The following is a 26797-nucleotide window of genomic DNA, read 5'->3' as shown; positions in this document are numbered from 1 at the left end:
GGCTGAGCAACCTCACGGTCTGGAAATCGAGAATGAGTCCAAAGGCTGTGCAACCCCTCGCTCCCTCTGCCCAATGGTCACTCGTCCCCAACAACGTGCAGAATTTGACTTAGAATCATCTCTCTGTTTAGAACCTGTGGCCTGTCTTCCCTGGATGCACACGCAGCTTCCGGCCCTGCTGTAGGGGCACTCACCCCCAGGGTCGGCTCACGACCGCAGCTCAGGGGCTGCGCACACGGCTCCTGGGACCTCGGAAACCCCATCTGGGGCGTGAATCCCATGCTTAGCACGGAACCGGCTCATTCCTTCCCGGGCTTCCGCCCGTTTGTATAAAATTCTCTCCGAACATGACCCGTCATTTGGAGGACAGCAATTTCTAGGGAGCAACAGGGGAGGGGATTTCAGCCAGCGGTCTACAGAATTGTCTAGTAAGAGAGCATTTCGGGGGCTCCAAATGGAACCCTGCATCTAACAAGAAAAACTTCTTGTTTTCAAAAGCAAACCAACTCAGAACAAAACGAAACACGACCTAGAGGTCAAAGCACAGCAGTCGGTCCATCCCGGCTGCCCGCGCAGGGGCTGGCGCGGGTCCTGGATGCTCTTCCTGGGGGCGGGGCGCGGTCCGCGGGTGGGGGTGGGGGGGTGCTTTAGCTCATGTGGAAGCGGTGCTCCCCCCGTGTGATGTGGGACGAGAACTCGTAGCGGTCCTGGCTGTGGTAGCCGCACATGTTGCACTCGAAGGGATCTCGGAAGCCGTGGCAGCCCATGTGGATGGTGTACATGACGTGGTCCAGGAAGAGCACGCGACAGTGTTCGCACCTGTACACCTTGAGGGGCTCCCCGCTCGTGCCGATCACGCGCAGCGCGTCCGCGGGGCCCTCGGAGGCGGCGCGCAGCACGTCGTAGGCCGCGTGCTCCTCCTTGATGGACAGGCCGTTGCGCGCGTGAGGGGTGAAGTGGTTGGTCAGGTAGATGAGGCCGCCCCGCTGCTCCTCCGTGTTGCTCTCGGTGTCCGTGGAGTCCTGGCAGCTGTTGCTCGGCGACGCCTCGCGCTCGGAGGACGCGGACTTGGCCTTGGAGAGCAGCAGCAGGTTCTCCACAGCGCCGTCCTGGGCCGAGTGGTTGGAGCGCGCGGGGCCCTCGGCGTGGGGCTTGTGGAGGTGGTACATGGGGCTGAGCACCGGGACCACGTCGGAGCTGCCCGGGGGCGTCTGCACCAGGGGGCGCAGGGACTCGGCCCCCAGGTAGCTGATGGCGTTGTTGATGGCCTGGTCCATCACGTGCGTCTGCATCATCTCGTTCTCCTTCTCGTAGCTGGCGCTGCCGTCGTAGGGCAGGTCCGACAGGCACTTGTCCCCTGTGGGAAGCGGGGGACAGTCAGAGAGGCCCAGGTTACCTCTGCACCCGGCGGCAAGAGCTGACAACTACACCTGCGGCGCACCGACCTCGGGAGCACCTCCAACATGGGGGAGAGCTGACACATCTCTGCCTGCTGGGCACCTGGCACGGGGCTCTGCCCGGGGTCGGCGTTTAAACCAATTTGTCTGGACAGATCAATAAATGAATCGGGGAAATAAGGATGGTGTGCCAACTTAAACAGCATATATTTAAACGAATGAAACCAATACTTGTGTCTTTTACTCCAGATGTTATAAACATTTTTATATTTAACATTAATATTTAAATGATGTATTTTCAATATACTCTTGTAAGAAATTTACAATGGCTGCTTAATTTATCAAATTTATTTAATTAAAACATAATTATATGATTTCAACAATGTGCGACGTACTTATTTAAAATAATATTATCTCGTATGTTTTAAATTCCCATCTTTAATACGCTAGAATAAGGCTTAATCAAAAATACGAAAACTGTATATTCTTCATAGTGAAATGGTATCAGTCTTGTCAGTAGCACAAAGCTGGCTCTGACTTGCGTGAGAGTGAAAAGCATCATCGGACGCGCCGGCCTCCACATCCTGCCTGGCCTCCAATTCCACTCTCGCCTCCCAGCCCTTAGCAGCACTGAGCCTGTGCTGCAGAGTCACGTGGTGGAGAGCCGGGAGCAAAGCAAGGAGGCTCCAGGGGTTACGTTTACTTGTCCTTTCAAACAATTACTGAACATGAACGATGGCCGAGAATTGTTGTCAAGGACTTGTCAGCAAGCTTAGCCTCAAGAAACTTAAGGTCTAATATCACGGTTTGTAGAAGGCGGCGAGCTCACTTCCCCTGGAAAGGGGAAATTTGAAAAAAGATTTGACTTCTTGTAATTAACTTTCGAGTGTAAATTTTCACAATGAAATAAAATGAATATACTTGAAGATACACCTTCCCGATATACTGGTTCTAAGCTCAGTAGGAGCTTAGAAAATGGCTTCATTAGCAAATTCATTAATGAACTGTCTGTCCTCATGGTCAGGGCTATTGATTCACTGGACTTTCAGCGGTGGTTAGTTAATAAGTCACAGGACGAGAGGCCATCCACAGGCAGGTCTGAATTGTTTACGTTTCACCCCTCGCTCTGCTTCTTTCCTTCTCGCACCAAATCTCCACCAAGCGTCCACCCTGAAGCAGACAGGAGGGACGGGATGGCCAACACGTAACAGTGGTCCCCATTCTCAGCAGCCCACAGGGGAGACAGACATAAACACATGATAACATGCAGTGCTTCCCTGTCTGAGAAGTTGCATGAAAGGAAAGGAAGGTTTGCTACGGGGACCTAATGAAGCTTTCTAGTATGATGAGGCATATTCCTGGCACTTATCAATGGTCACAGATTTTTTTAAGGATTAATAATAAGTCTAGGAAGTATGGAGCAGTTTATCCTTCTGTTGCTAAGAGCTGGCTGCAGACTGTGAAGTGTGTCCCACACAGGAGAAGCAAGAGGACGGAGAGGAGAGGGAGACTGGAGACTTGAAGGGATGGGTGAAGGTGGCCAGAGCCCTGGGCGGATCAGTAGGCTGGGTAAACCCTGCAGAGACTGTGTCTGAAGGAAGACAGAAAGGTCCGAAGGAAGGAAGCACCCTTCTCGGTCACTGGCGGGAGGCAAAGGTGAGGAATGCCTTCCGGCTGCCTAAGGGTCCAGGTTACAGCTGATGGTGGCTGGAGCGGCTGGTGACAGCAAGGACCCCCACACCTCCCACACTGAAACCTGACAGCACGGTCTGCAGCTAGTTCTTAGCAACGAAAGGAAAAATTGCTCCACAGTTCGTAGACTTATTAATAATCCTCAAAAATGTCCGTAACCTTTGATAACTGTCCAGGAGTATGCCCCATCATACGAGAAAGCATCATTAGGTCCCACTTCTTGCTTTGCTAGGGATGTGTATCATACAGCGGCCTGGCTTTCATTCATTCAAATCTGCTGGTGGTCAGGAGTGACACACGCCCTGACAACAGTACAATGTGACCCTTGGATGACACAAAGAAACTTGTCAGTGGACTGCCACACCCTCTGCAGAACTGCAACAGAATGGAATTTCTATGTAAGTTGGGTGGCAGGGATCACAGAAGTGGTGTTTCTCCCCATTTAAGGTTAGAAGTAATTGAGTAGCATTACAGAAACCACGTGGGTTTTTTTTTCCTGTTTTTGTGTCGAGGTGTCAAGTGTCTGGTTACATTAACCTCAGAGGAGAAGGAGTCCCTTCTGGCTGGTATCTCAGTCTGTCCCTCCACCAAACCCCAGCAGGGAGGGGAGGGGAGTGGACTTCACAGACAATTCTGATACATATAGAAGTGCTTACAGCTCCACCAAAATTGTGCTTTCCCACCTAATCATCCTGTTTCTCCCAAAGTCATGGTTCTGTGGTTTCCTAAGCAACCACTGAAATCTGTTGGTTTTAAAGCTGGGAATCAACAACAAAAGGAGGTAGGAAATAAACAACAACAACATAGATTTCAGACTCATGTGGCATATTAAAAACACCCACAGAATTTCTCTTCCCTAATATTCCACAAAGTGAGAAAATCCCACAACGTTCACTTTGGCAATATGCTAAAGAAAGGTACATAGTCTAATGAAATACATGTTTATAAAAAATCAAGGACCAAGGAAAGAAAATTCTGGCATGAGATACATGGAAAAGCTTGGCCGTTGATCTCACTTACAAAAACCTTAAGTATGAATCAACAAAATCTTCAGCATTTTCCCTAATATCCTCATATCCATAGAGAATCAATTCAAATAGGTGTCTTTTTCCACTTATGATCGAAAAGCAGTTAAAACCTCTGCTAATGAGACCAGGTGACCCTGGCCAAGTGAGCAGTGAGACTGGTTCTCTGGATGGGAGATAGGAGTTAAGTCCTCAATGCTGTACACTGGGAGGAAATAGCCCAAAGGACCAGAGCAGGCCCCTGTGGGAAATACTCCCCAACCAGGTACAGTACAGTGATAACTGGTTTAGGGCATTTAACCAGGTCTCAGAACGAGGGACAGAGGGTGGAGAGGAACTCTTTTAACAAAGGCTGCACTTCGCCTCACCTGAACTCTCCCAACCCCATCCTTGGCATTCTTTCAGTATTGAGAAAAGTCAATAGCTCTCACAAGAAAAAAAAAATCTCAGATACAATAGGAAGAATGTAGACATGTCAATCAAACTCTATCAGCCCAAGCTGAATAAGCAAGATGAAAAGAAAAGGTCATGGTTGCTGTGAAGATATTTTCTAGCAAGACAAGGGAAGAAAGGAAGTGAAACACAGACCACTAAGCCCATCCTAGGGAAAAGCTTAATTCAAGGAAGAGAAGTAATGTTTCATAATTGCTTTGTGACACGGATTCAATTAAAAAAGATACTGAAACATGGCAGGCTAAAACAACAGAATAAGATGAAAACAGAGATTTCGATCTCAGGAAACAAAATGAGGTCCAAACAGTATTATTACAGAATTAACACATGGATTAGAAACATCAAGTAATAGAACATAAACTCCTAAAAATGGAATTACTAACATAGAGGAAAAACACAAAATAATAACAGTGAATAAATGTGAAAAAGCCAAAAAAATAAACTTAGAGAAATGCTAACAGATATGGAAGACAAACTCTCCAACATAAGGACATCTGGTATCTCTGAATAGAGATCACAGCAGATGAAACAAAAATATATATTTATAAAAAAGAGAATTTCCAAGAAATAAAAGAGAAAAGAAGGGAATCCCCAGATTAAAATGTCAGGAAATTTTTATTCAGAATGCAAAAACACCAAGACACATCCCAGTTAGGGTATTTAACTTTTAGGTTAAAGAAAAAACTCTTCAGGCATTCAGAGAGAAAATGAAAATCTTGCCTTCAGTCATGATGGCAAGATCTAAAAAGTTCCCAGGGGAAAAAAAAGAGTGAACAACATCACATACTTGTCAGAATGCTCTTCAGGTAGAAAGGCAGCAGGCAGACCTCCTCAAACACAAAGCAATTATGAAAACAGAACACCTACAGAAGCTTCTTGAAAAGAGTGGCATGTAAAGTCCAATCAATTAAGAGATCACTCTAAATAAATAGAAATAGTAGTAGAAGGGCTGGGTCTGAGCCTCTCTTGAGTTCAAACTCAGAGCTCTTTCAATCCCACCAATACCCTGCCAGCTTGTACGGTTACAGCTGCATTCCTACACACTCTTTGTGAATTTGTATACAAGATAGACCACTTCTAGAGGTTAGAAGTCCATCTCCTTTTTAATTTTAGAGATGGAGAAACCACAGGTTAGGAGTGGTTGATGAAAACCCCATCAAGTTGACATGAGGGTAAGGTAGTCATCTGGGGGGAAGAAGAGGCATTAGTTTAGAAATAAACTGCCAATCACCAAACTCTTGGGCAAACACCTAACAGAACACACAGCCAGTTCTGAGCCCTTTTTTCCAATCTCCACTCTGCCATCCTTGTCCTACTGTCTACTGTCGTTCCCCCCGGGACCCTGCCACTTCTCCTGTGCTGTCCACCTCTCCCCAGTGACTCCTTTTTACCTTAGCTTTGCTTGACCAGACAGACGGGTTCTGGTTTTGTTTGTTTGTTTGTTTGTTTATTTATTTATTTATAAATAGCATCTAAATCTCAATACAACACCTAAATTGTGGTCTCACCCGCGGTGGCTACTGCGGAGTTTCACAGATAGTTATTTGAAGTCTCCATAAGCTGCAGGGGCTGAAATGCCCATTTATAAAGCCCTTGGTATCCCTCACTTTCCTCACCTGAAGGAGGAAGTGGTACCCAGCTCCCCAGGGCCCGTGACTGTCAACAATCCTCGGGCACACGTACTGCTCTATCTCTCCTGGTCACCGGCCCCCAAGCCCCCTCCACACAAGGCCTCCAGGGAGGAGCTGAGGGGCCCCAGGCTCGCCTCCACCCGGTGCTACCTGAAATCCCACCCGCAGCACTTGGTCCTCCACGTCACGTCACTCCCACTCTGCACAGGAAACGTGAGGCCTCCCCCCCCCCCCAACAGTCTAAAGGCTCAGGTTTGTGTGGGCGACTCCCCAGACCACGTCTCCAGCCGGTGGTTTGCAAAAGTGTTTTTTAACTGAATCCTTCCTCCCCCCACTCCTCCCAACACCCAGCCTCCGATCAAAATGAAGCCTGTTTTAAGTGTCAAAGACAGGATGGAGCCCAAGAACTTGGCCTTCTGTTGGTCCTGCCCACCTCCTGCAGGAAAGCAGCTGCCCCAGGCCTCACTGACCACTAACCCCGTGCTGGACCCACGCCCTCTCCCAACACACATTTCCCAGGCTCCCACAGGGAGTCACTCAGAAAGCCCTTGAAAACGAGCAGATCAGACCCAGGCTCTATCTTTTCCCAGAACCTGTCAATGGCACATGGGTCCCCATGACTCATAACTTACGTCCCCCAGTCCCGGCACGGCCTCCATACCTCCCTCCCTCCACCACAGCCCCACCGTCCTCGCATTTCCAGTCAGTCTTTGGCACTCGAGCTCTCTATTTTCCAAGATGTGGCTCCAATCAAAAACATGCCAGTGCTTTCTTCTGCCTACTGCATTGAGGCTACCTTTCTCACCTTGGCATTCCAAGGCCATTCACCTGTGGCCAGAGCTGACTCGGGCTTTACTATTATGGCTTCCCTGAGGATCCGTGGGTCACCCTGGGATGCGCCCTGCTTGTCAGACGTGTCCACACGTCCCGCTCCAGCTCCCAAACGGCATCATCATTTCTCTGTATTTGTATCCATCTGCCTAGAACCCTCCTCCATTCTTCCACTGTCAAAATGTGTTGAAATCCTCCTCCTCCCTCCCAGTGACAGGTCACTGTCAGCTTCACAAGCTTTTACTGATCCTCTTCCCTGGACGTGACCCTCCCCCCTGGTCGTCCTCCCTGGACGTGACCCTCCCCCCCGGTTGTCCTCCTTGGACGTGACCCTCCCCCCAGTCCTCCTCCTTGGACATGACCCTCCCCCCTGGTCCTCCTCCTTGGACATGACCCTCCCCCTGGTCCTCCTCCCTGGACATGACCCTCCCCCCGGTCCTCCTCCCTGGACATGACCCTCCCCCCGGTCGTCCTCCCTGGACGTGACCCTCCCCCCCCAATCCTCTTCCCTGGGCATGACCCTCCCCACCCCGGTCCTCTTCCCTGGACGTGACCCTCTCCTCTATGTTCCTCCTTCTACATTATCTTCATGATATTATTTTCACACTGAGGGCTTCTAAATGTTGTCACTTCCTTGGTGCTAATCTAGGTTCATAAAACCCCGTGATATACGTAAAGAGTGGAACCAAGGCTGGAGAGTTTGACTAATTTTGCGAAGGTGACAGTGTGGCTGTGAACTCACACCCTCAGGCTGGGTCCCCAGCCCAGAGCCCTTCGCCCCTCCCTCCTGCCCAGGTGTCATCCTTCTTGAACTCCCAGGGTCTGGGCTGGATGATGGCTACATTGGCAATAACCTCCTAGAGGAAGGGCTGTCCCACCCTGAAAGCACCTGGCACAGGTAGAGTCAGCGGTATCTCCTTGCTGGGCACCTCACAGGCCAGTTGCCCTGCAATTCTGCCCTTTTAGCCTTCAAAGTAGCCCATGTGGGGAGTATTATGAGCTTCTTCTGAAAAATGAGCACCTGAGGCTCAGAGAGGCTGCTCTCCAGGCCATGCCCCCGCTGCCCTGTGCTCACTGACAGGCCACCCCCAAAGGACACAGAGCGCCCACGGGCAGATCTCACCGAGTGCCCCAGAAGCTGCAGAACCACCTCTAAGGACAACTCCTGGGAGAAGGTCTGTTATTTTTAAGAAGCCTATTGGAAAACCATTCCGAGATATTTGAGAAATGTTAAGTTTGCCAATGTTTGCTTTTTAAAAAATGAGATATGTTTTCCTTTCTTCTACCCTCAACTAATCACCATCTAAAGCACCCGCGTGGTTGTTCTTTTAAGAGACAGGAAACGTTTAACTCTTACCAACAAATTTCTGAGGCATAGAGCTCTTACGTTTGGCGACGTTACTTGCTAGTCTGTCCAGCACGAGCGAGCGCTCCGATCCCATCTTGCACAGGTCTTCTGCCATTTCACTGTGATTAGTTTCTTCTTTAATGACTAAAGTCAAAGACAGTTAGAAAGACCAGTTTAGAAACACTTACGGTGAAAGGATTCAGTCTCATCATCAGTGTTAAATATGACATGTGTTAAGCGCCTACAAGAGCCAGGATCTTCACAGAGATTATTTCTAATCTTCCTAGCAACCCTGCCAGCCAGATGGAGGCTGACCAGAGCCACCTGCTAATGACACCTGCCTTATCCCCCAAGACCAGGGAATAAGCACCACCACTGTCCCTAGAAGCCGGACTGTGATTAAGTAATTGTGTCCCTTTGACAAGTCCTCTTAACTTTTCAAATACACCCCAATCCACTAATTCAGTCAATCCTGACAGCAGCCCTCCTGAGAGTCAAAGAACTCTCAGCTAGAAATGATCTAAGACTCGGACTCTGCCACAGTGGACAGAGGTGCAGGAGAAACCTGGCCACAGAGATGCTGCAGCCAATCCTGGCAACATGGGAATGAACTCAGAGCTCCTGGACCCTGAACACAGCAAACCGGAAAATCAAAAAAACATGCACCGTAAGAAATCTAGAAACTGTGGAGGTGAATGTTGATCTAGGAAGTGTTTCTAGCCAACCTGTGCTTTTCTGTGTCATCCCTTTCTTTCCATAATTGAAGACACAGCTTTGTATCCTGCATAACCACCCGTGTTCTAGTTTTTATGGTTGGAGTTTTGGAAATATCGCTCTTTCATCCCCCTGCAATTTCTCCTAAGCTGTAAGAAGCTAAAAATGCAAACTGATTATCTTCCAAATGGCTAATCAATTCTTCCCACAGCGATTCTGAAAAGTCCACTGAAATCCCACTGCTCTGTGCTTCTTCCTTTTTCAGATGGGACGGGCTGATTGATCACAGGGTCTCTGGAAGTTTTACTCATTTCTATTATGGATTTGTCTGTCCATTCTTCAAAGAGGTCCAGATGACAGCTACGTTTGAATACAGCATTAGACATTACTCTTCTTTTTAAAAAAATGCCATTTCCCTCATTTGCTTTTCCAGATACACTTTATAACATTCCAATAAGATTGACAAACCAATTTCATACTAAAACCATGCTGTGATCCCAGAGGACACACGTGCAGTGTCCAGGCCTCTCTCCCTGTGACTCCTCCATGTTTTCTGGCCCCAGTATTGTTTGCTAGCTTTCTTCATCATGGACTGCACATGACCTGCTAAGATTATTTCTAAGCATTTTATGTCTTCGTTGCTTCACGATGAATGCCACTTTGAAAAAATATATTTCAAATTGGTTATTATCGCTGGTAAATTTAATTTTTTAGCCTTGGAAATGTGGGTTTCTTATTAAATGGACAAACGTAACAGCCCACACCCTGATTTATATGAGGGGTACCCATAAAATCCGTAGAATCCAATTGCACTGGTAGTATTTTTGATCTATCAAGCTGATATGCTTCCCGGTGTATCCATCCTTCTCTGCAAAGCCGGGCCTGTGGCCTGTCCAGGGCGCCTACAGCACCTCGAGCTGGGTTTCCTCTCTGCCAGGCCATGGGGCCTCCTGAGACCCTCAGAGACAGCACAGTGAGGGGCCACGAGCCCAGGGCTCCTAGACCACTGACTCTTCTGCCATTTGATTCATTTCTCTCTAAGCTTGTAACACAATCTGTGCACCTAAGGCTCAAGGGAACCTCATGTTTTCCACAAAGACATTAGGAAATTATGACAGATGACCAAAAAGCCTTTTCCTAAATAAAATCACATTCAGAAAAATTAAATCTTCATTACATCTCATAAGCTAGGCTCTGTCTATACCTAAGCCCAAAGAATGGCACCAACCTAAGGGGATGGAGGGGGTGAGCCCGCTTAAGGGCCCATCTGAGTGCTCATGGGGGCTGGTCCTGGGGGGCCTGGGAGGGATGGGTCATGAGAAATGCACAGAGGGCACAGGTCAACCAGCCCAGCACAGCGAGACCCCCACCCACTGCCTGCCCGAGACCCGGTGTAGCCTTGCACGAATTCCACTGGCTTTTATGGACCCTCAACCAGCACTAACTCCACAGGAGAAGCCGTCTCATCTGAGTACAGGACAGAAAGCCATCATGAAGAATCCCAAACCATCTGATCACCAGAGGGAATCAATCTGCATCTTAGGACTAAATGGATCCACACTCTCTCTGTTTACGTCTTTCACTTTACGTTATCTCAGATCAGAGCCAAATGTTATCTCGAGATGCAATACACAGCGAAGCATCAGAGCACATGAGGAAAAAAGCAAGCTTCCCTTGAAACCTGTGACAGCTGCAAGACTACAGACAGTCAGGGTCTTCCAATCATCCCACGTTCCAGGCAGGTGCCAACACTGATGAATGAAAACATGGCCTGAAAGCTCTTATTTGATCCACTTCATGAAAAAAATCATTTTTAAAACCAGATTTCACATCTTATTTTGATGACTAAGCACAAAGAAGCAATTGATACTCCAGGTTAAAAAAAAAAAAAAAAAAAAAACACCAAAAACCAGAAAGAAAAGAAAAAAACCCAGACTTTCAAGGGTCACTACAATCTTAGAAGCTTCCCCAGACTTCGAGAGGAAGGGGTTTCAAGGTCACGTGCTCCCTGGTAAGAGGAGGTCTTGGAAAGCTGGGAAGCACAGGGCACTCCTAGTGAGAGTTCAGCGGCCAAAAACATCCCTCCATCCCAGCCGTGGTGGCTCCCGGGCCTGTGCTCTGGTCCAGCTGCATCCCAGCGGGCAGGGGGCCCTCCTTCCCCCCAGCTGGGGAGGGAGGGGGAGCCAAGGCCAGGCAGCCTGTGCCCTCGGCGCTTACCTGGGTACAGTGTGCCTGGAAGGCCCATGCTTTGCAAGTAGTTGTGGCAGCGCTCTTTGTGTTCCTCTAAAGAGCTTCGCTGTTTATAGCTTCGGCCACAATATCCACATTTGTGAGGCTTACCAACTGCAGGAGACACAATGGAGTTCAAGACCCCGATTAAATAGCGGCCGTACGTGTCATGGGAAGGCATGCAATACACTTTTTACCAAAAAGGAAAAAAAAAACTCTGCTCTTGAGAGCTAAAAGCATTATGGGCTCCGTCGAGTTGACTGAATTTAAAGATGTGAATGCCCAGGGGTTTCCTGATTGTACCAAGAACTCCTGTTACCTTTTTATCATTTTAACTTGTTCACTGCCTAACAAATTCTCTTCTACTTAAATCACAAAGTCTGAACTTTAACTGGAAGAAACAAACCACTGCAGTGTTATAACAGGGATGCCCGACAACAGGGCAGAGATGTGAGGAAGGCCTGAGCTGGCTGGATAAGATACAGACTCAGCTCCAAAGTTGGCCTCTTGTCCATGGCCACACCGTGGGCCAGGTCTGGAGTGACAGTGGCGTCAGGTCTGATGCAACCAAAGTGAATTCAACTCCTAAACTAGTGCTAAACAAATACCTGAGGTCTGTAAGACACCACAGTGGATAAATAGACTTTAATGAAATAAACATTTTGTTTCCAAAATGTATTTTCTTGTTCTAACCTGGAAAAGCTCTGTTTTCTCCCCAAAGACCTTTAGGGATGGCATGGCTTCTAGATCAGCCCTGTCCCACAGAATTTACTATGAAGAAGGAAATGTTCTCCACCTGTTCTGTCCAATATGGCAGCCACCAGCCACGCGTGTCCACTGAGCATTCGAAGTATGGCTCACGCCACTAAGAACAGAAGTTTGAATTTTGTTTAACTAATTAAAACTAAAATTTATATACCACATGTGGCTCATGGCTACTGTATTGAGCAGTGCACTTCTATACAGAGTTTAGTTCTTCCTGAATTTTATTGAGTGGTATTTTAGGAAAAGAAGACTAGCACAAGTTCATATCATGCCTAAGTTTAAAGATTTTAATAGCATTTTAGGAGATAAAATGGATAAAGGATCTTCTATTATTTATACAATACAAATTTCCATCCTAAAGCCAGAACCTTTTAGTTCCTTCTCATATTGTTAGATTTCACATATTTGAGAGTATTATGTCAAAATCGATGCCATCCAAATAGGACTGTTTGGTGAAACGGCTTAACCCAATCTTGTATTGGTTAAATCTCTTCCTTAGGTGAACAGAAACTATGGTTTAAGAAGACTAGACGAAAACCAAAATTTGACTTCTGGAACATCTACTGGAGGGAAAAGGGAGCTTTTATTATCTGGAGAAAGTGTTGTAGCCCTAACATCAGAGAAACAACATTGACGTATACAATGTTGCTAAAACCGCACGTTTTATTGAGTATGGCCTTTAGAAACTCATAGAATATAGATAACCCACTCAATGTCTCTTCCTGGAAAAGCTGCAGCTTTAGCAAATTTCCATACATATAGCCTGGTGTCCGAATACCCATTTCTGTCTGAGTATATGATTGATTTTAACTCTGGAACATAAGAAGTTCATGAAAGCAACTGAACGAAAGTATATCTTGAAGTGTAGTCCACTGTTCTGCAGGAAAGAAGGTCTCTAGCCAAGCTTGCAATTTCCAAAGAAAGCAGAGAAGAAGGGAGGGGAACCCTTCCTCACCCTTCCAGACTACCCAAGCCCCTCTTATCAGTACGGGACAAATCCTATAGCTGGAATCTCAGGCCACCACCTGTTGCCAGGGAAAGCTACCAGGTGGATGGTGGTTTTTAGTGGAATGGGGGTGTGGCCATTTCACGACGGACTAGAACGTGACCATATCTGAATTTGCAGACAAAGGCTGAAGTCCTCACTTCATTCTAGTGAAATCATCTTGTAGAACCTAAGTCATTGTCTTTTTTTTTTTTTTGCAGGAGTTGTGTGTCTGTGGCACTTTCCGACGGCAGAATAACCAGCAGTCCTGGATCAATGATGGTTTTCTCACTACAGTTTTGTCTACTCGCTCATCAGTGGATCCCTAATAGAAATAAAGTGTCCAGAGTCTACCACTGTTATATATAATCAGCCACACTGAGCAGGATACCATCATGCCTCACATGACATAAGCAGGCATGGAGCCAGAATAAGTTAAAATACTGCACTAGCTATTTCTAACTTCACCATAGAACTGATACGCAGGAGAGATTTCTGTTGCCAATCAGAGTGACCCAGGGATGACGACAGTATGGTTGGTGTCAAGCTAGGGCTGAGTCTTTGTGTTTTCTACCAAAGGGGATATTGTGCATCCTACAACTCTAATGCAGTGTTACTGCTGTGATGATGTCAACCTGACTCCACATGAAGGCCACCTGTGAAGTTTCTCTGCCCTAGACCCCCTGGTAGGCTCTGTACACAGACGGTGTCACTGTCACATCGGAAGCCTACAGAGACCCTGCAAACCTCCACCTCTGGGGGGACGACACATGTGCTCCTTATTAGCCACACGTGTAAGCACCTGCGAATGCTCACTGTCGCGGCGTCATCATCCCGCTTTGGGGGAGCCGCCTGTCTTCCTGTCCCCTGCAGCAAGGTCCGCCCCAGCCCTCAGCAGGGCCCAAGCCCCACAGGCACCCCCGCCGACCTCTCCTCGTGGAGAAGCCACTCCTCGGCTTCGTGTGGCTCCTTTCTCGGAAGATTCTGAGAAGCTCTCCCACGCCATCCCAGTGTTCTAAGAGCACTTGGGAGCCTCCGCCACGCTGACGGTCAGGAAGGAGGCCGGAACGAGGGGCGATGGCCGGACCGAGCATCTGAGAAGCAGAGCTGCCGGGACCCGCCCCCCACTGTCCCTGCGGCCTTGCGCTGACTCCCTGCAGGCACCACCCACCAGGGGAGGACCACCTCCCCACAACACTTGTAAATGCCCAGCACCTCCCTTTCCAGGACCACACGCTCACCGGGAACTTTTCCGAAGGTGAGCCTAGAAACTCGCCCTGTGGCTGGACCCAAGCCCTGCCTCCTCCCGGATGGACACCTCCCACCTGAGACTGACTGTCCCCTCCCTGCGCTCCTGCTGCCCCTCGGATGCTCGCACCACGGTACCCGGCACACGCTGGGGCTCTGCCGTCTCCTCCCCAGGGTGCTCAGTAAATGTGTGACGAGGAAGCGGCCCCAACCCTGGCATCAACTACACCCGTCACCTCTGGGGAGCGGGGCCTGAGCGCAAGCCAACCTTCCCCAAGGACACGCATCCCCGCCTCCTGTGCTGCTGTCCTGGGGGCGTCGGGGGGAGCTGGGCTACAGCCTCTTCCTCTCCCACCGCAGGTCTGGACAGTCTGATCAGTGAGCTCCCTGAGGGCAGGGGCGAGGGCCCATCACCTCCTGCTCTCGGGGCTGGAAGGGCGTGATGTCAAACACCCCTGCGGGTGGCGTGCTGGCACAGCACACATTCCCTACCCTGTCCTCTGACCTGGAAGGTTACGGGGCCACTGGATCATGAAACACCAAGGAAGCTTCTCCGGGGACAGAAGATCCAGTCTACTCAGAGGTGGATCTGTGCTCTCAGGCTGGAGCGCTTCGAATATCGTGGGACATTCTCGCTTACCATGACCTTGCTGAGACCCTGACTACTCAGGACGCATTTACTAAAATCTCGTAACGGCCCCAAACCGAACTCTCCCACGGAGGCCTCGGCTGGCCTCTGGCGTGACCGTTGCACTTGGGCCCAGTCGGGAGCGCACCCTCAGGGAACAGGCAACACCCATCAGGACAGAATCACCTTATCTACCACCTTTGCAAAGAAAACTGGCCCCACGATGACTCCCGAAATGCTCGGCATGAAACAGTCGCGTGGGAGGCTTAACAGTTAACATTGAGAGACGTATTTGGAAACTTTGGGGTGTTAGCGGCACACTCAAGACAAGTACGAGCTGCCAAATCCTTTAAAAGAGAAACCCACTTACCTGACACAAGGGGACGAGGAGGCCTCTTTTGAAATACTCTACCTAAGATGAGACGTGTGCGTGCGTGTGTGTGCGTGCGCACGCGTGTGTACGTTAAGGTTCCCCACCCATCCGAGCACGTGGGGGAGGGCACTGCTGTCTCCGTCAGGTGCAGCCGATGCCCGGGGGAGCGGTGTCCCGGGAGCAGGGCATCCCTGAGAGGATGCCAGGCAGTCCCCAAGCCAAGCCCCGCCTGCGCCCAGAGGACCTACCGGAGTGCGTCCTCAGGTGGCCGGTGAGGGCGTCCCGCCGGCGACATGCATAGTTGCAGAGGTGGCACTTGAAGGGCTTCTCGCCCGAGTGAAGCTTGATGTGCCGGAGCAGGTTGCCCTTCTGCGTGAAGGAGGCCCCGCACTGGTTGCACTGGAAAGGCCGCTCTCCTGCGGGGACGAGAAGGGAGCCGGTGAGAGCGGGACCCAGCGCTGGGACGAGGGGAGGACGTGGCGAGAAAGTTGTTTCCCGAGGGCCCGGTGACTTCCACCGGCTGCAGGTTTGATGGAACGTGAGGCTTTCAGACTAAACCTGCCAGCTCCTTAACGCTTCACTGGTTGGGTCAATTTGATCTGAAAATCTAATTTTTTTCCCCTAAATCAGAACGGCACATCACAATGCAAATTCAAACTCATTTAAATAAAGCGGCGGCAACATTTTGTGATGAAGAGCCACTCTTCCTCATCAGCAGTTTTGGAATAAACCAATATCCAATTTTGCGTGTTGTGGCATTTGGTGGGGCTTTTAATGTGGCTTTTTTCAAAGGGTCTTTAAAATATGCCACTGAAGCAGCAAAATAAAAAGGAAACTCATTAAAAATGCATTTCAGGATCACAAGTTCATTTCAGCGTTACATTCTTATATTTAAATGAAAGGTACTTCATTATAACAGTTATAATAACTTCTTTTCATTTACATTTTCCCTGTATTTTCCCTTTCAATTTCTTCTCCATTACCTGTCTGTCCCTATGCAGGCAAATCAGGAAAGAGACAGACAGAGTGTGAGGGTGGGAGAGAGAGAGAAAGATTGAATAAAATGAGAAGTTGAGAAACTGGAGGGAAGGTCTGCACCGTCCAGAGAAAAGTCCCGAATCTCCCCGTGATGCTGCCTCAAAATCTGACCTGCACTGAGGTTTCTGGCTTTTTGCTTTCCTCACAATCCTACAACCTTGAAGCTAGTATTGTTCTATCCGTATTCATAGAAGACAGTTATATTTTCAGTACAAATATTCTAAGAGGTGCAATTTAGTTGTCACTAGGAATTCTTTCAGGGGTGGCACTACTGGAGTGGTGACAAAAACAAAAACAACAAAAAAACACTGGACCCTCTGCTGTGTGTCAGCTCATGTCCCCAAACTCTGAATCCAACAAAGGATGAAACAGGCATCTGTGCTCAAGAAATATGCTATTGAGTAAGTCATAGGTCTCAGAATCTAAAATCGGTGAACATTTTTATTTAACTCTCAATTAAAAGAGGGATACATTTGCCATGTTTAAGTAAGCATTAAAGCTCTTTTAAAAACAGATGCTTTTTTTTTTTCCTTTTTTTTTTTTTTTTTTAAGAAGGAGAGCTCTGTATGACCACAATATCTGGTGTTGAGATACCAGGAGAATGCACTTCCTAGTAACAATTTTTTCTTCAGAAAGAAGAATGTGTTAAAATGTACAGTCAATCTTCCCAATTGGCTTACGTGATTTTGGTGAACAAGACAGCACTTAGCAAAAGCGATTAAGTAGAAGCATATCTGGTCCTCTTAAAATCGACACCAGATTAAATTTCAAAGTCTATATCGGCCTCTGAATTTCATGATTACCATCATTCTTAATTTTAAGTGGGCAGGACCGATGTGCTACTGGAAAAACTGCAACTAATTTACAATGATATTCAATCATAGACCATTTGGAAACTTGACACGAACCAGAATATATTCAGAATTCTCCCAAATCTAGATCTAGATTGGACCTGGCTGAGCAGAGGAAGTCCAGCAGGTGGGAAGGTGATTATAAAAGTAACTAACTACCTAAATCTCTGAGTTAGGAGGCCACACTGGATGAGATTAAAATAGCTGATAGTCAGGCAGCCCCGAGGAGCGTCCAGTAGAGATTGTTAATTACCTACTAGAAACACTTCTGAGCCTTCACACACACACACACACACACACACACACACACACACACATGCGTGTGGCTGCCATGCTTAACTCTAAGCAGACAAAAGAAGGAAGAAGAGTCCAGGGCGACCTCGCAGGGGAAAAGCCTCCACCCACTCGCTCTGGCAGGGGGACCCTCGGGCTGGCTGTTCTGGAAAGCTGGGTCGTCTCATGCCACGCAAATGCATGTGACAAGGATGTGGGCCACTCTTGGTGACCAGCGTGCCTCAGTGTGACCCCACCCATTGTGAAGCGTCCCCTCTGTGCTGACGGGGTGCTTGCTGGGCTCCCCCCGAGCTCGGGCGGGCTGGAGGGAACACCGGCTTGGACCCTGCGGTCCAGCCAGCGTCTGTGCAGGACAGCCGGTCAGCAGAGTGAGAAAGGACAGATCCTTCCAGCCACGCGTCCCTTCTGCAAAACAGGGCAGGCAGGAAAGACAGGGGCCGTGCCTTGGAGAGTGCAATCTGTCTTCCAATTTGAGTCATCGGCTCTCGTGTGTCCTGCTGGGCCTGGTGTCTTAATCCCGCTGGTAAGCTTTCCCGGAAATCTATCTGTTCCTGATTTGCTGTGCTGGCATGAAGATGTATCACAGGGCCCGGGGACCGGAAGACAGCGTTCCCTGAACTGACAACACGGAGCTCAACTCAAGGTGGTTTCCCTTGGGAGGTGTGAGCAGGAAAGGGATCAGGGCCCTGGAGCTAGACGACACAACACGGCCCACGATACCTGGGTACTGCTACTGGTGACCGCTTGCCCCCCGCACGTATACGGCTGATGGGAGCCAAGTTAGACCAAGTTCCTCCAAGGCTGTATTCCCTTTTAGTTAATTGGGATGAGGGCTTTCATATCATTAATTCAAAATTTAGTTTTTAATCCCAGGAACTCTATAATCTGCCATTTCAGAGACTCCCTGTAAGAAATGTCTGCGCTCCTTTTATAACTTAATTGGGCAAAAAAGAAAGTCTCCACGGATGCCCACATCATGAAATTTCTGACCCTATATCTGAAGAAAGCAAATTAAAAAATACACTGAACTACAAGGCTTCGCTTGGGCTTATTGCAGCTGTGCCTTGGAATAGCACCCAGTGCGAGGCCGTGTTTATAGAGCACGGAGACTCTGCCTTTCCGCCTTATGGACGGGAACACAGTGGGCACAGGGCCGGACAGAATAACCATAATTCAGACACTTTTCCTGATGCTTCCTGTTAAAAATCCCATCATTCAGAATCAGATTACTGCACGTTCCTCTCCCACTACCCTCCCTCTGACTCCCCCGTGAGCCCTCAGAGGTTGGCGGGAAAGTGTTACTACGACGCTTGAGTTTAAAAAAATGAAACTGAACAGCAAAACTGGGGAAGTGAAACGGTGTCATCAATGGACAACTCACACAAGGGCAGCCCTGGCCCCGCTCAGAGGCGGTGACGTGGGAGATTGCCCCGGACAGCTGCAGTCCTCCAGAAGGAAACCCCAGTGCGCCCATCCAACTCGGTGATGGCAGGTGCAAGTCCTGGCTTCTGGGGGGGACATTAGGTGGAGCCCAGGCTCCCTGATGAAGGGCCCCCTGAAATGGCACTGTTTCCGGTTCACTGGCAACTGCATGTCCCACCACCTACAGATGCTCCCAGTGTCCTCTGGGTCTGGACCAGAGTCTGCATTTTCAAAGGACACCCCAGTGATTTATGGGGACTTGACGTGTTAGAGAATTCAGGACGGGGTCGGTGATTAGCAAAGCATGTCTTTCTGATACATTCCACTCCGATTCCAGGAAAGTGGAAACCTTCTAGCATGTCTATTTATTCAAACCTAGTTTGGCCAAACTATTTCTATATCGACCTATGACTATATTTATGCAAAGTGGAAAAGCATTATGAAAACAAATCAGGAGTTCCTTGTTTCGTTTTTTTTTTTTTAAAATAAAAGTCAAAGCAGGAACCATAAAACTGATGGTCTCTATGTCCCTCTTTCTGGAATGAACTTGTTCTGTAAGCGAAAGACTCTGCGTGTTGGCACCTACTTGGCCCGTGGCCACTATCTGTGGGCAGAAGTGGGCAGCAAACAGCCGGTCCACTCTGCATGTCTATGCTTGGTGGGTTTATTCATTAAATGCAATTATTCTTTTTATCAGGGCAGGCAGTCATTATATTTTGGCCATTTAGGATGCCAGCATTTCATTCAGTTATCAAATATTTATTGAAGAGAACTTTCACTGTATAGTCAGGTTTTACATGAATTAGCAGGAAAGTAATTCATGTGCGAGGTCTATTTCTCCATCAGGTATGAATTGCTATGGGTCCCGGTGTATCCTGTGAAGGGTCTATCATCACGTAACCTACCTTCACGTTAATTTCCACCTCGTTACAAAGCGGGGAGCCTGTCTACTCTCCTGCGAGCTTCCCTTGGGGCTGGATGTGGTGTGGACATTCCACCGGATAATTGGAGGATTAAGAGGCACATTAGGAAAAGCAAAGTCTGCTAAACTGTAGAAGTTAAGTTTTTACCGAAAACGAATGTTGACTGAAAATAAACATATTTTACGGTTTTCCAGATGTATGACAAACAGAAATTATTTTGGGAACTGCCTGATTCAAATACAAAAATGACAGCTCCACAAAGGTCCGCATTTCCTGACAACCCAGCTGTTTTGCTCCATGAATTTTCTGAGTTCCTGCTTCAGTTTTGATAATCAGATAAGCGTTTGGCCCCTGGGGAGAATCGCATGAGGCTGTGATGCTCTTCCTTACTTCCCTGAGCTAGCTGACAAAACCCACCCTGCTTCTTCAGCCTGCTTTTATCGGTTTGTTTTTCTCCTCTTGCGGAGAACAGGGGCAGACGCTGGCTTTATGATGACCTAAGATGCCACCCACCGGGACAGCAATGGCTCACGGTATGTTTTATGTCCAAACTTTCAGTGACCACTGGAGTTGGCACATTTATTGTGTTGTTTCCACCTTTCAGGCAGAAGAGTAAAGTTTCTGTTTAATTCAAAAGACACCTTATGCATGCAGTTTAGGTAAGATGTTACCTGTTAACATTTTATTTTGAAGACTGTCTAGTGCCACTTGTGGTGACAGTCCTGGTGGGGACACCCGTGACTGGTCACCCACCAGGACCGTGCACCCTGGGGGATGTGGACGGTGCAGAACAGAAACCCTATTCCTCCGGCCCTCAATGTGAGAACATGTCAGGAGCCTGGGTGCAGCCGTCAGACACAAGATTGTCTGCATCCCTTCATTTCTGGACACAGAATACTGTTCTCTACTGCCAAAGCCTCCACTGCCCCGTCCACTAGGACAGGGGTTTGGGTATTAAATTCTCTACCAATTTGAGATAGAAACTAGTGGCAACCAAAGCATCTTGGTGGGAGTGTCACCTGCTGGAGGATAAGCCATCTGAAAACAGAACTCTTTCTGAAAGACTGAATTTTGCTGCTAGTCAATCATTCAACGAATGTTTCTAGAAATCAAGCCTTGTCAGTTTGGATTCCCCCAACATGCACATTTGACTCATGGGTTTCTTAGTGGAAAATCGGAGGAGTAGATTTCAGTGTATCAATCTCCTCTTATCTTGCTTTGTCTTGTTTTTTGAAGGGTGAACCACCTGACAGCCCCGCCGCCAATATTTAGAGAATGTGCTCTCAGGCCCTTGTCAGAACTCGCACGCCGGTTACCTTTTCCTTTTTGTTTACGGCTTTAACATATAGGATCGAATTGGTGCATGTTCAGAAGTCCTTTTCTGAATATCGCTCCCGAATAGGGAGGCTACGCCTCGCTCAGGACACTCAGCCGGGAAGGGCCTTGTCCTCTGCAACACCCCGTGGGCCCCTCCAGGCCGCCAAAGGAGGAACCACGCCAGGCCTTACCAGTGTGGCTTCTTTTGTGCACCGTGAGCACATTGGGGCCGATGCAAATTATCCCACAGACATCACACTTTAGTTTGCCGTTAGGAAGTCGAATGCCCCCAGCTCCTGACAAAGCTCTGCTGCCTTGGACACCGTGGGAGCCATTCATTTTCTCTCCGGAGGCATCGAGCATCCGTAAGTCCTCCGCACACTCTTCCCCATTCACTTCACAGGCACGCCCATTCTCTTCATCACTCTGAGTCTCTACTTTAACATTACCAGCTGAAAGAGACAATACAACACAGGGGGCCGTTCAGTGTCATCGCAAAAACAGAACAGAACAGCACAGCAGCACAGACAACCTGGAGGGAGCGACACCTTCTAAACACAGGTTCCTGGCGGCTGACACCAGGGGACAGTGGCCCGGGCTCTGGACCCACTGGCCCACAGGGGACTGTGATATATGGCAACAAGCATCACGGGTTTGGGACCCTCGTCTGCCCTCTCTGTAGGTCCGAAGGGCAGAAGGTGGAAATGCATGGAATTTATAAATTCTCGCTTTAGACTGCGTGTGTGTGGGGGGACCTCTATGCAGGGTAAGGTCACTGGGTCCACTGTGACAGCCTGGGCCCCTCTGGAGGGACCTGAGGCCAAGTCCAACACCCTGGGAGCCAGAAGACCCCACACGCCAGAAGGTGAGTGTTGATCACGTAGCCCACCCCCCCCACCCCCACCCGGTGTGGGACCTTGTTTGTCAAAATCCCCTAAGAAGCGCTTATCTAGCCTGCAAAAGTCCCCTTAAGCATAAGGAAAAGCATAAACTACCTTTCCTTCATTCATGTATGAACAAACATGGAGACAAAACTCAGCAAACGTGCGCTCAGATTTCTGACCAAAGATTCCTGAAAGAGTTCTGTTTGTTTGTTTCTTTGGCACGTGATCACTCTAAACCCTTCTTATTCCATGATGAAAATAAAACCTGCGTCCTAAAGGAGTGCCACGATTTCTCAGGTTTCTTCCAGTTGCTGAAGGGTTGACCAGCATGATGGTGAACGTAACAGATCTGCACTAGCTTTTCAGAAAGTAAGACTCGTGTGTGCATGGGGGTGAAGGGCTCCTGGTAATAGTACAATAACCACTGTCTACTCTGCATTTAAAATCATTATTTCTGTCATTCATGGATTTTTCTCGGTAAAGAAAATAGTCATTTGGTTTGCATTCTTCTGAAACACCAACTCACGATGGATGGCTGAATCCAATATTGTAATGACCGGGAGAAACTGCAGTTACACTGAAAGGCCTCACGTTCATCACAGTCTCTAGAGATGAATAAGAGGAAGTAGGTAAATTCTGCCCAGTAAAATAATCAATGAGATCGACAGTAACCACGGCTACAAAATCTTTGATCAACACTGTAAATCAGTGGTTCTCCAAGTGTGGTCCCTGGGCCAGCAGTACTGGCATCTCCTGAGAACTTGTTGGAAGAGCAGACTCTTGGATCCACCCTAACCCGCTGAACTAGAAAGTCGGGGGGGTGGGCCCTGCCCTGGGCGTTCTTCACATGAGCCTCCAAGGGATTCCCACGTACACTCGAGTCTGAGAACAACTATGCTAGTAACACTCCAAGTTTGTTTGACTCAACACATTTCTCGTGATTTGGAAGCCCAGAGCCCAGACTCTGAAATCAAAAGTCCTGGTTTGGAATCTCAGCTCCACTCTTCATAAGCTCTGAGATCTTGGGCAATCTTCATCTGTAAAAACGGGAACTACCCACACTAGCCCAGCAGGGGCTTTGAGAGGATTTAGTGGGTAAAGAGATGTAAAGTGAACTTAGGCCAGTGACTGGCCTGGCAAATGAAAGCACGTTCCCATAGAGCCGTCCCCTTGAGGGGGCTCCCCAGGAATGTTCACGGCACGGACCGCGTGCCAGGCACTTTGACTGCCCCGTAATGGGTAACCCTCACGACGGCCCTATAAGTGAGGTGCTGTTATCCTATTTTACAGTTGAAGACGCCCAGGCACAGAGAAGTCGAGCAACTTGCCTGACGTCACACAGCTGGGAGATACTGCAGGCAGCCTGGCCCCAGGGCCCACGCTCCTAATCGCCACACTGCCCAGGTTGCCCATCAGATCTTTGGAGAGAAGACTTGCAGACAAATAAGCAAATGGAACGAATGAGCTGGGACACGGGCCACACCCCCACTGTGGACTTGGAGACCCCAGAAGTGAGGGGATATCTCTTCCCATCACATCCTGGCATCACAGAAGACTGTCCCGAGGACTCAGTAAGTGGGGGTGTCCAGGTGAGCCCCCCTACTAGATCCCGAAGAGCAGGGACTTGGGAGCATCCTGCATCTCAGCGGCCTCCTGCTGACCTCTCCCAGCCTCCGGAGACAGGGAACCAAGCCCTCCGACACGGCGAGCTCAGGAGACGAGACAGGTAAGGAGGGTAGCCGTGCCAGCATGTGCAGGAGCTTCACCCCTGAGCCCTCTGGAATCACGTTCTCAAAGCTAACTCACTAGGGCCTCCCTGCCCACTGGGCTCTGCTCTGGAATGCTCAAGGCCCTCTGCACTCCTTCACCGGGGTTATTTTTAATCATCTGTCTCATGGCTTTTGAAAATGAGATGGGGCCAGTTCAGAGCACAGCGGGGCAAATGACTGTAGGTGTGGCAGGTTCTCCAGTGCCCGGAGGTGGGACCCAGGGTCCAGGCCAAGGACCCTGTGGACGGAGGAGGGGAACCAGGCAGATGAACAAGCGTTGGCATGATTCCCTTCGCCCATCTTCCTGCACTCAGCTCCAGGTCGTAAGTTTAGAGGCAACCAGCTCAATGGGACCGACTCTTGCTTTCTCCAAAACACACCTCAGTATAGGACTTATTAACACTTGCCCCAAACTCCCACCTGTTCTGCATTAAGAAGACAGGTGTTTGTGTGACCGTCTGGTGGCCCTGTGGCTTGTGTCGATGACCAAGTGCGGGCCCTTCCTGGTGAGCAACGGGAGCTTCGGGTGACCCGAGGTTTCTGCCATCAGGACACACGTCCTGGTCCCGCGGGCAGCCTGCTGGCAGAGCAGGTAAAGCGCGTCAGGAGTGAACGGGATGAGGACAGCGGGAGTGAAAATTGAGGGACGGATGTCACCTTAAATATCGCAGACGCCCTCAAGCCAGAAGCCTTGACGCCAGTCACTCATCCGACAGCAGTTCGTGAAGGCGGGCCAGCTGCCATGTGGCAGCTTCTCTGAGGACCCTGTTCACAGAGCCGAAAACCAGAGGCTGAAGAGAGCTTATTTTAAATTACCCTCCGATCACTGTGGGTCCCCTCGCACGACTTTAGGTAGATGTGTTTGGTGCCAGAAGAGACCAAACTCGAAGAAGAAAATCCAGTATCCTGTGATGTTCTGGTTTTCGGAAAAAAGGTAGGCAGACCCCCAGACTGGGGGTCCCTGCATCACAGTGGCAAGGTCAAGGCAGCGTAAATAATGGGAACCGGACAGAGCGCTCCAGGTAAGCAAAGGGTAGAGGCACTGAGTCCCGGAGGCCAGATGCCGGGGATGCAGAGCCGGACGCGTGCTAGAGCTCCGGGGGTGAATTTGAGGCCAGACTGGGACAGGAAAGATCTGTGGCAAGTAAGAGGGGAGAAAGGGGGCCTGAGGGGGCTGGGAGTGGAGGTGAGAACCAGAGGGCAACACGTCAGCGAGGGCTCAGCAGGTTCAAGCACGTGTGCATTTTCTCTCAGTGTTGGGGGAAGGTTCCCATCTCTTCGTGGACAAATGCAGGCTGGGTGCTGGTTGCACGGAAGAGGGGCAGAGATGCCCCCCACCCCTGCGTCTGTGAAAACAGGGCCTCTCGTCTGATCGGGAGGCGAATGCAGGCGACATGCGTCTTATTTTCGTAGATGATGGAAATCAGGCCACGGAACTGTCTTAAAACATGGCAAACACAGACCTGATCTCAAAGGTCAAAGTCTAACAGACATCCATCACTCAAGGTAGAATACACATTTTAGAAACACAAGCTCGGACAGGGGTGTCTTGGCTTCGCCGCCTCGGGAAATGGGAAAATGGCTTCGGGGCTTTTAGGTCATGAGGAGCTTGATTCGTGACGAGCCCTGAGCAAAGGACAGCAGAGGCTGCGGTTATTGACATCTAGAGTCCCCTGAGCCAGCCAGGCCGGACGCCTCCTTTAAATGGGGGAGTGCAGCCCGGCGAGGGTCAGAAGGAAGGAGGTCGGGGGACACTGAAGCCCATTCCTAGGGGACATCGCGGGGCCTGGACATGCTCGGCTCAGAGACACAAGCCTCCGGCTGAGATCAGAGATGCCGCCACCCACCCTGAGCTCCTGAACGAGGGGAAGCAGAAAGAGCGGCAAAGCGGGGATCGGAGGTCCCTCCACGGGGGGCACCCACCCTGGGAGGCCTCGGAGCAGCCCGAGGGCAGAAGGCAATAGCCCTGGCTCTCGCTGCCAGGCTCCCAGGCAAGGCGCCAGAGGGGCGGGCGCTGGTGCGGGAAGGCCCTCGGGGGTCTGAGTGCTGGTGGGCCCGTGATTCTGAACTCCACCCGCCGAGAGTCAGCGGCACCAGCCTTTGCTCCAACCAGTGAAGGAGGAGACTGGGAACAGGTGCTGGGAGTGTATTCAAGCTGTCCATCTCCTGCAGGTTCACATGCACACAGCCCGGAGCCCACCCAAAGGGACAAGCAGGGTTCCTGCATCGTCTCTTGAGAACGCCACAGGACCAGCCCCGTCGTTTTCTTTCTTCAGACCCGCCCGTCATCAATTCCAGGAAATGGTCCGTCCTCCCTAGCCTGCATTTAGTGGACTGGGGTCCACCCCACGGAGGCTGTCTCTAGGTCCCTCCCCTCCTCGGAGTTCCTAAACCACTTCTTTGGCTCCGTTTCCTTGGACCCCAAACTGCTCAGCCGCAGTATTGCTTCTGTGACATGTTAGACTCTCCTTGAATACAGGGATTATACTTACAAATAGCTTCTGACTCCATCCTCCCACCACTTAGAAAAATGTCAAACTCAGTAAGGTGCTGAATGGAAGTGATTAAAGCTAGAACATGAAATGAAGACTTCTGTGTCTCTTGACCCCAGAACACTCTGGCTCAGGCCTGGCCTTGCAGCCTTTCCACTGACGCCCAGGAGCTCATGGACGGGACCCCAATGTCATTATTTAATAAATGTGGCTGCATGAAGAGTGGATGCCTTCAAATCCTGAGGCAAAAGCCACTTTCCTTCCCCGATGCAATTGAAGATTCGGGAAAATGAAAGTTTCGTTGTTATATATTTCAGAGTCCTCCTATGTGTTTAGTAACAGGGCAGATCCGGTTGACCCTGGACCCCTGAACCTTAGCACTTAGACAAGTTTAGCAATGAGAGAATCCAGGGAACTCGGGGTCATCGGGGCCTTAGTCTCCTGCCAAGCATCGTACGGCCTCATGAATGATCAAATCATTTTAATGC

General features: G+C 49.4%; 1 protein-coding gene across 6 annotated transcripts in view; it reads right to left on the bottom strand.

Moving 5' to 3' along the window:
* Nucleotides 1-554: 554 nt before the first annotated feature.
* IKZF1 (IKAROS family zinc finger 1) overlaps nucleotides 555-26797 on the bottom strand; it is an 89636-nt gene continuing 63393 nt past the window's right edge. The window contains exons 4-8 of one of the 6 annotated variants that reach the window (XM_060020091.1): nucleotides 21356-21616; nucleotides 15568-15735; nucleotides 11309-11434; nucleotides 8387-8521; nucleotides 555-1357 (exon numbers count right to left, since the gene is read on the bottom strand). In XM_060020091.1, coding sequence (XP_059876074.1) covers nucleotides 648-1357; nucleotides 8387-8521; nucleotides 11309-11434; nucleotides 15568-15735; nucleotides 21356-21616 — 1400 coding nt within the window. In that variant the 3' untranslated portion in view covers nucleotides 555-647. The remainder of the gene's footprint in view (nucleotides 1358-8386; nucleotides 8522-11308; nucleotides 11435-15567; nucleotides 15736-21355; nucleotides 21617-26797) is intronic. The other 5 variants (XM_060020092.1, XM_060020093.1, XM_060020094.1 and 2 more) reach the window with 5 other exon arrangements.

This window comes from Delphinus delphis, chromosome 9 (assembly GCF_949987515.2).
Source record: "Delphinus delphis chromosome 9, mDelDel1.2, whole genome shotgun sequence".
Lineage (NCBI taxonomy): Eukaryota > Metazoa > Chordata > Mammalia > Artiodactyla > Delphinidae > Delphinus > Delphinus delphis.
This window is presented reverse-complemented; position numbering and strand designations above follow the sequence as displayed.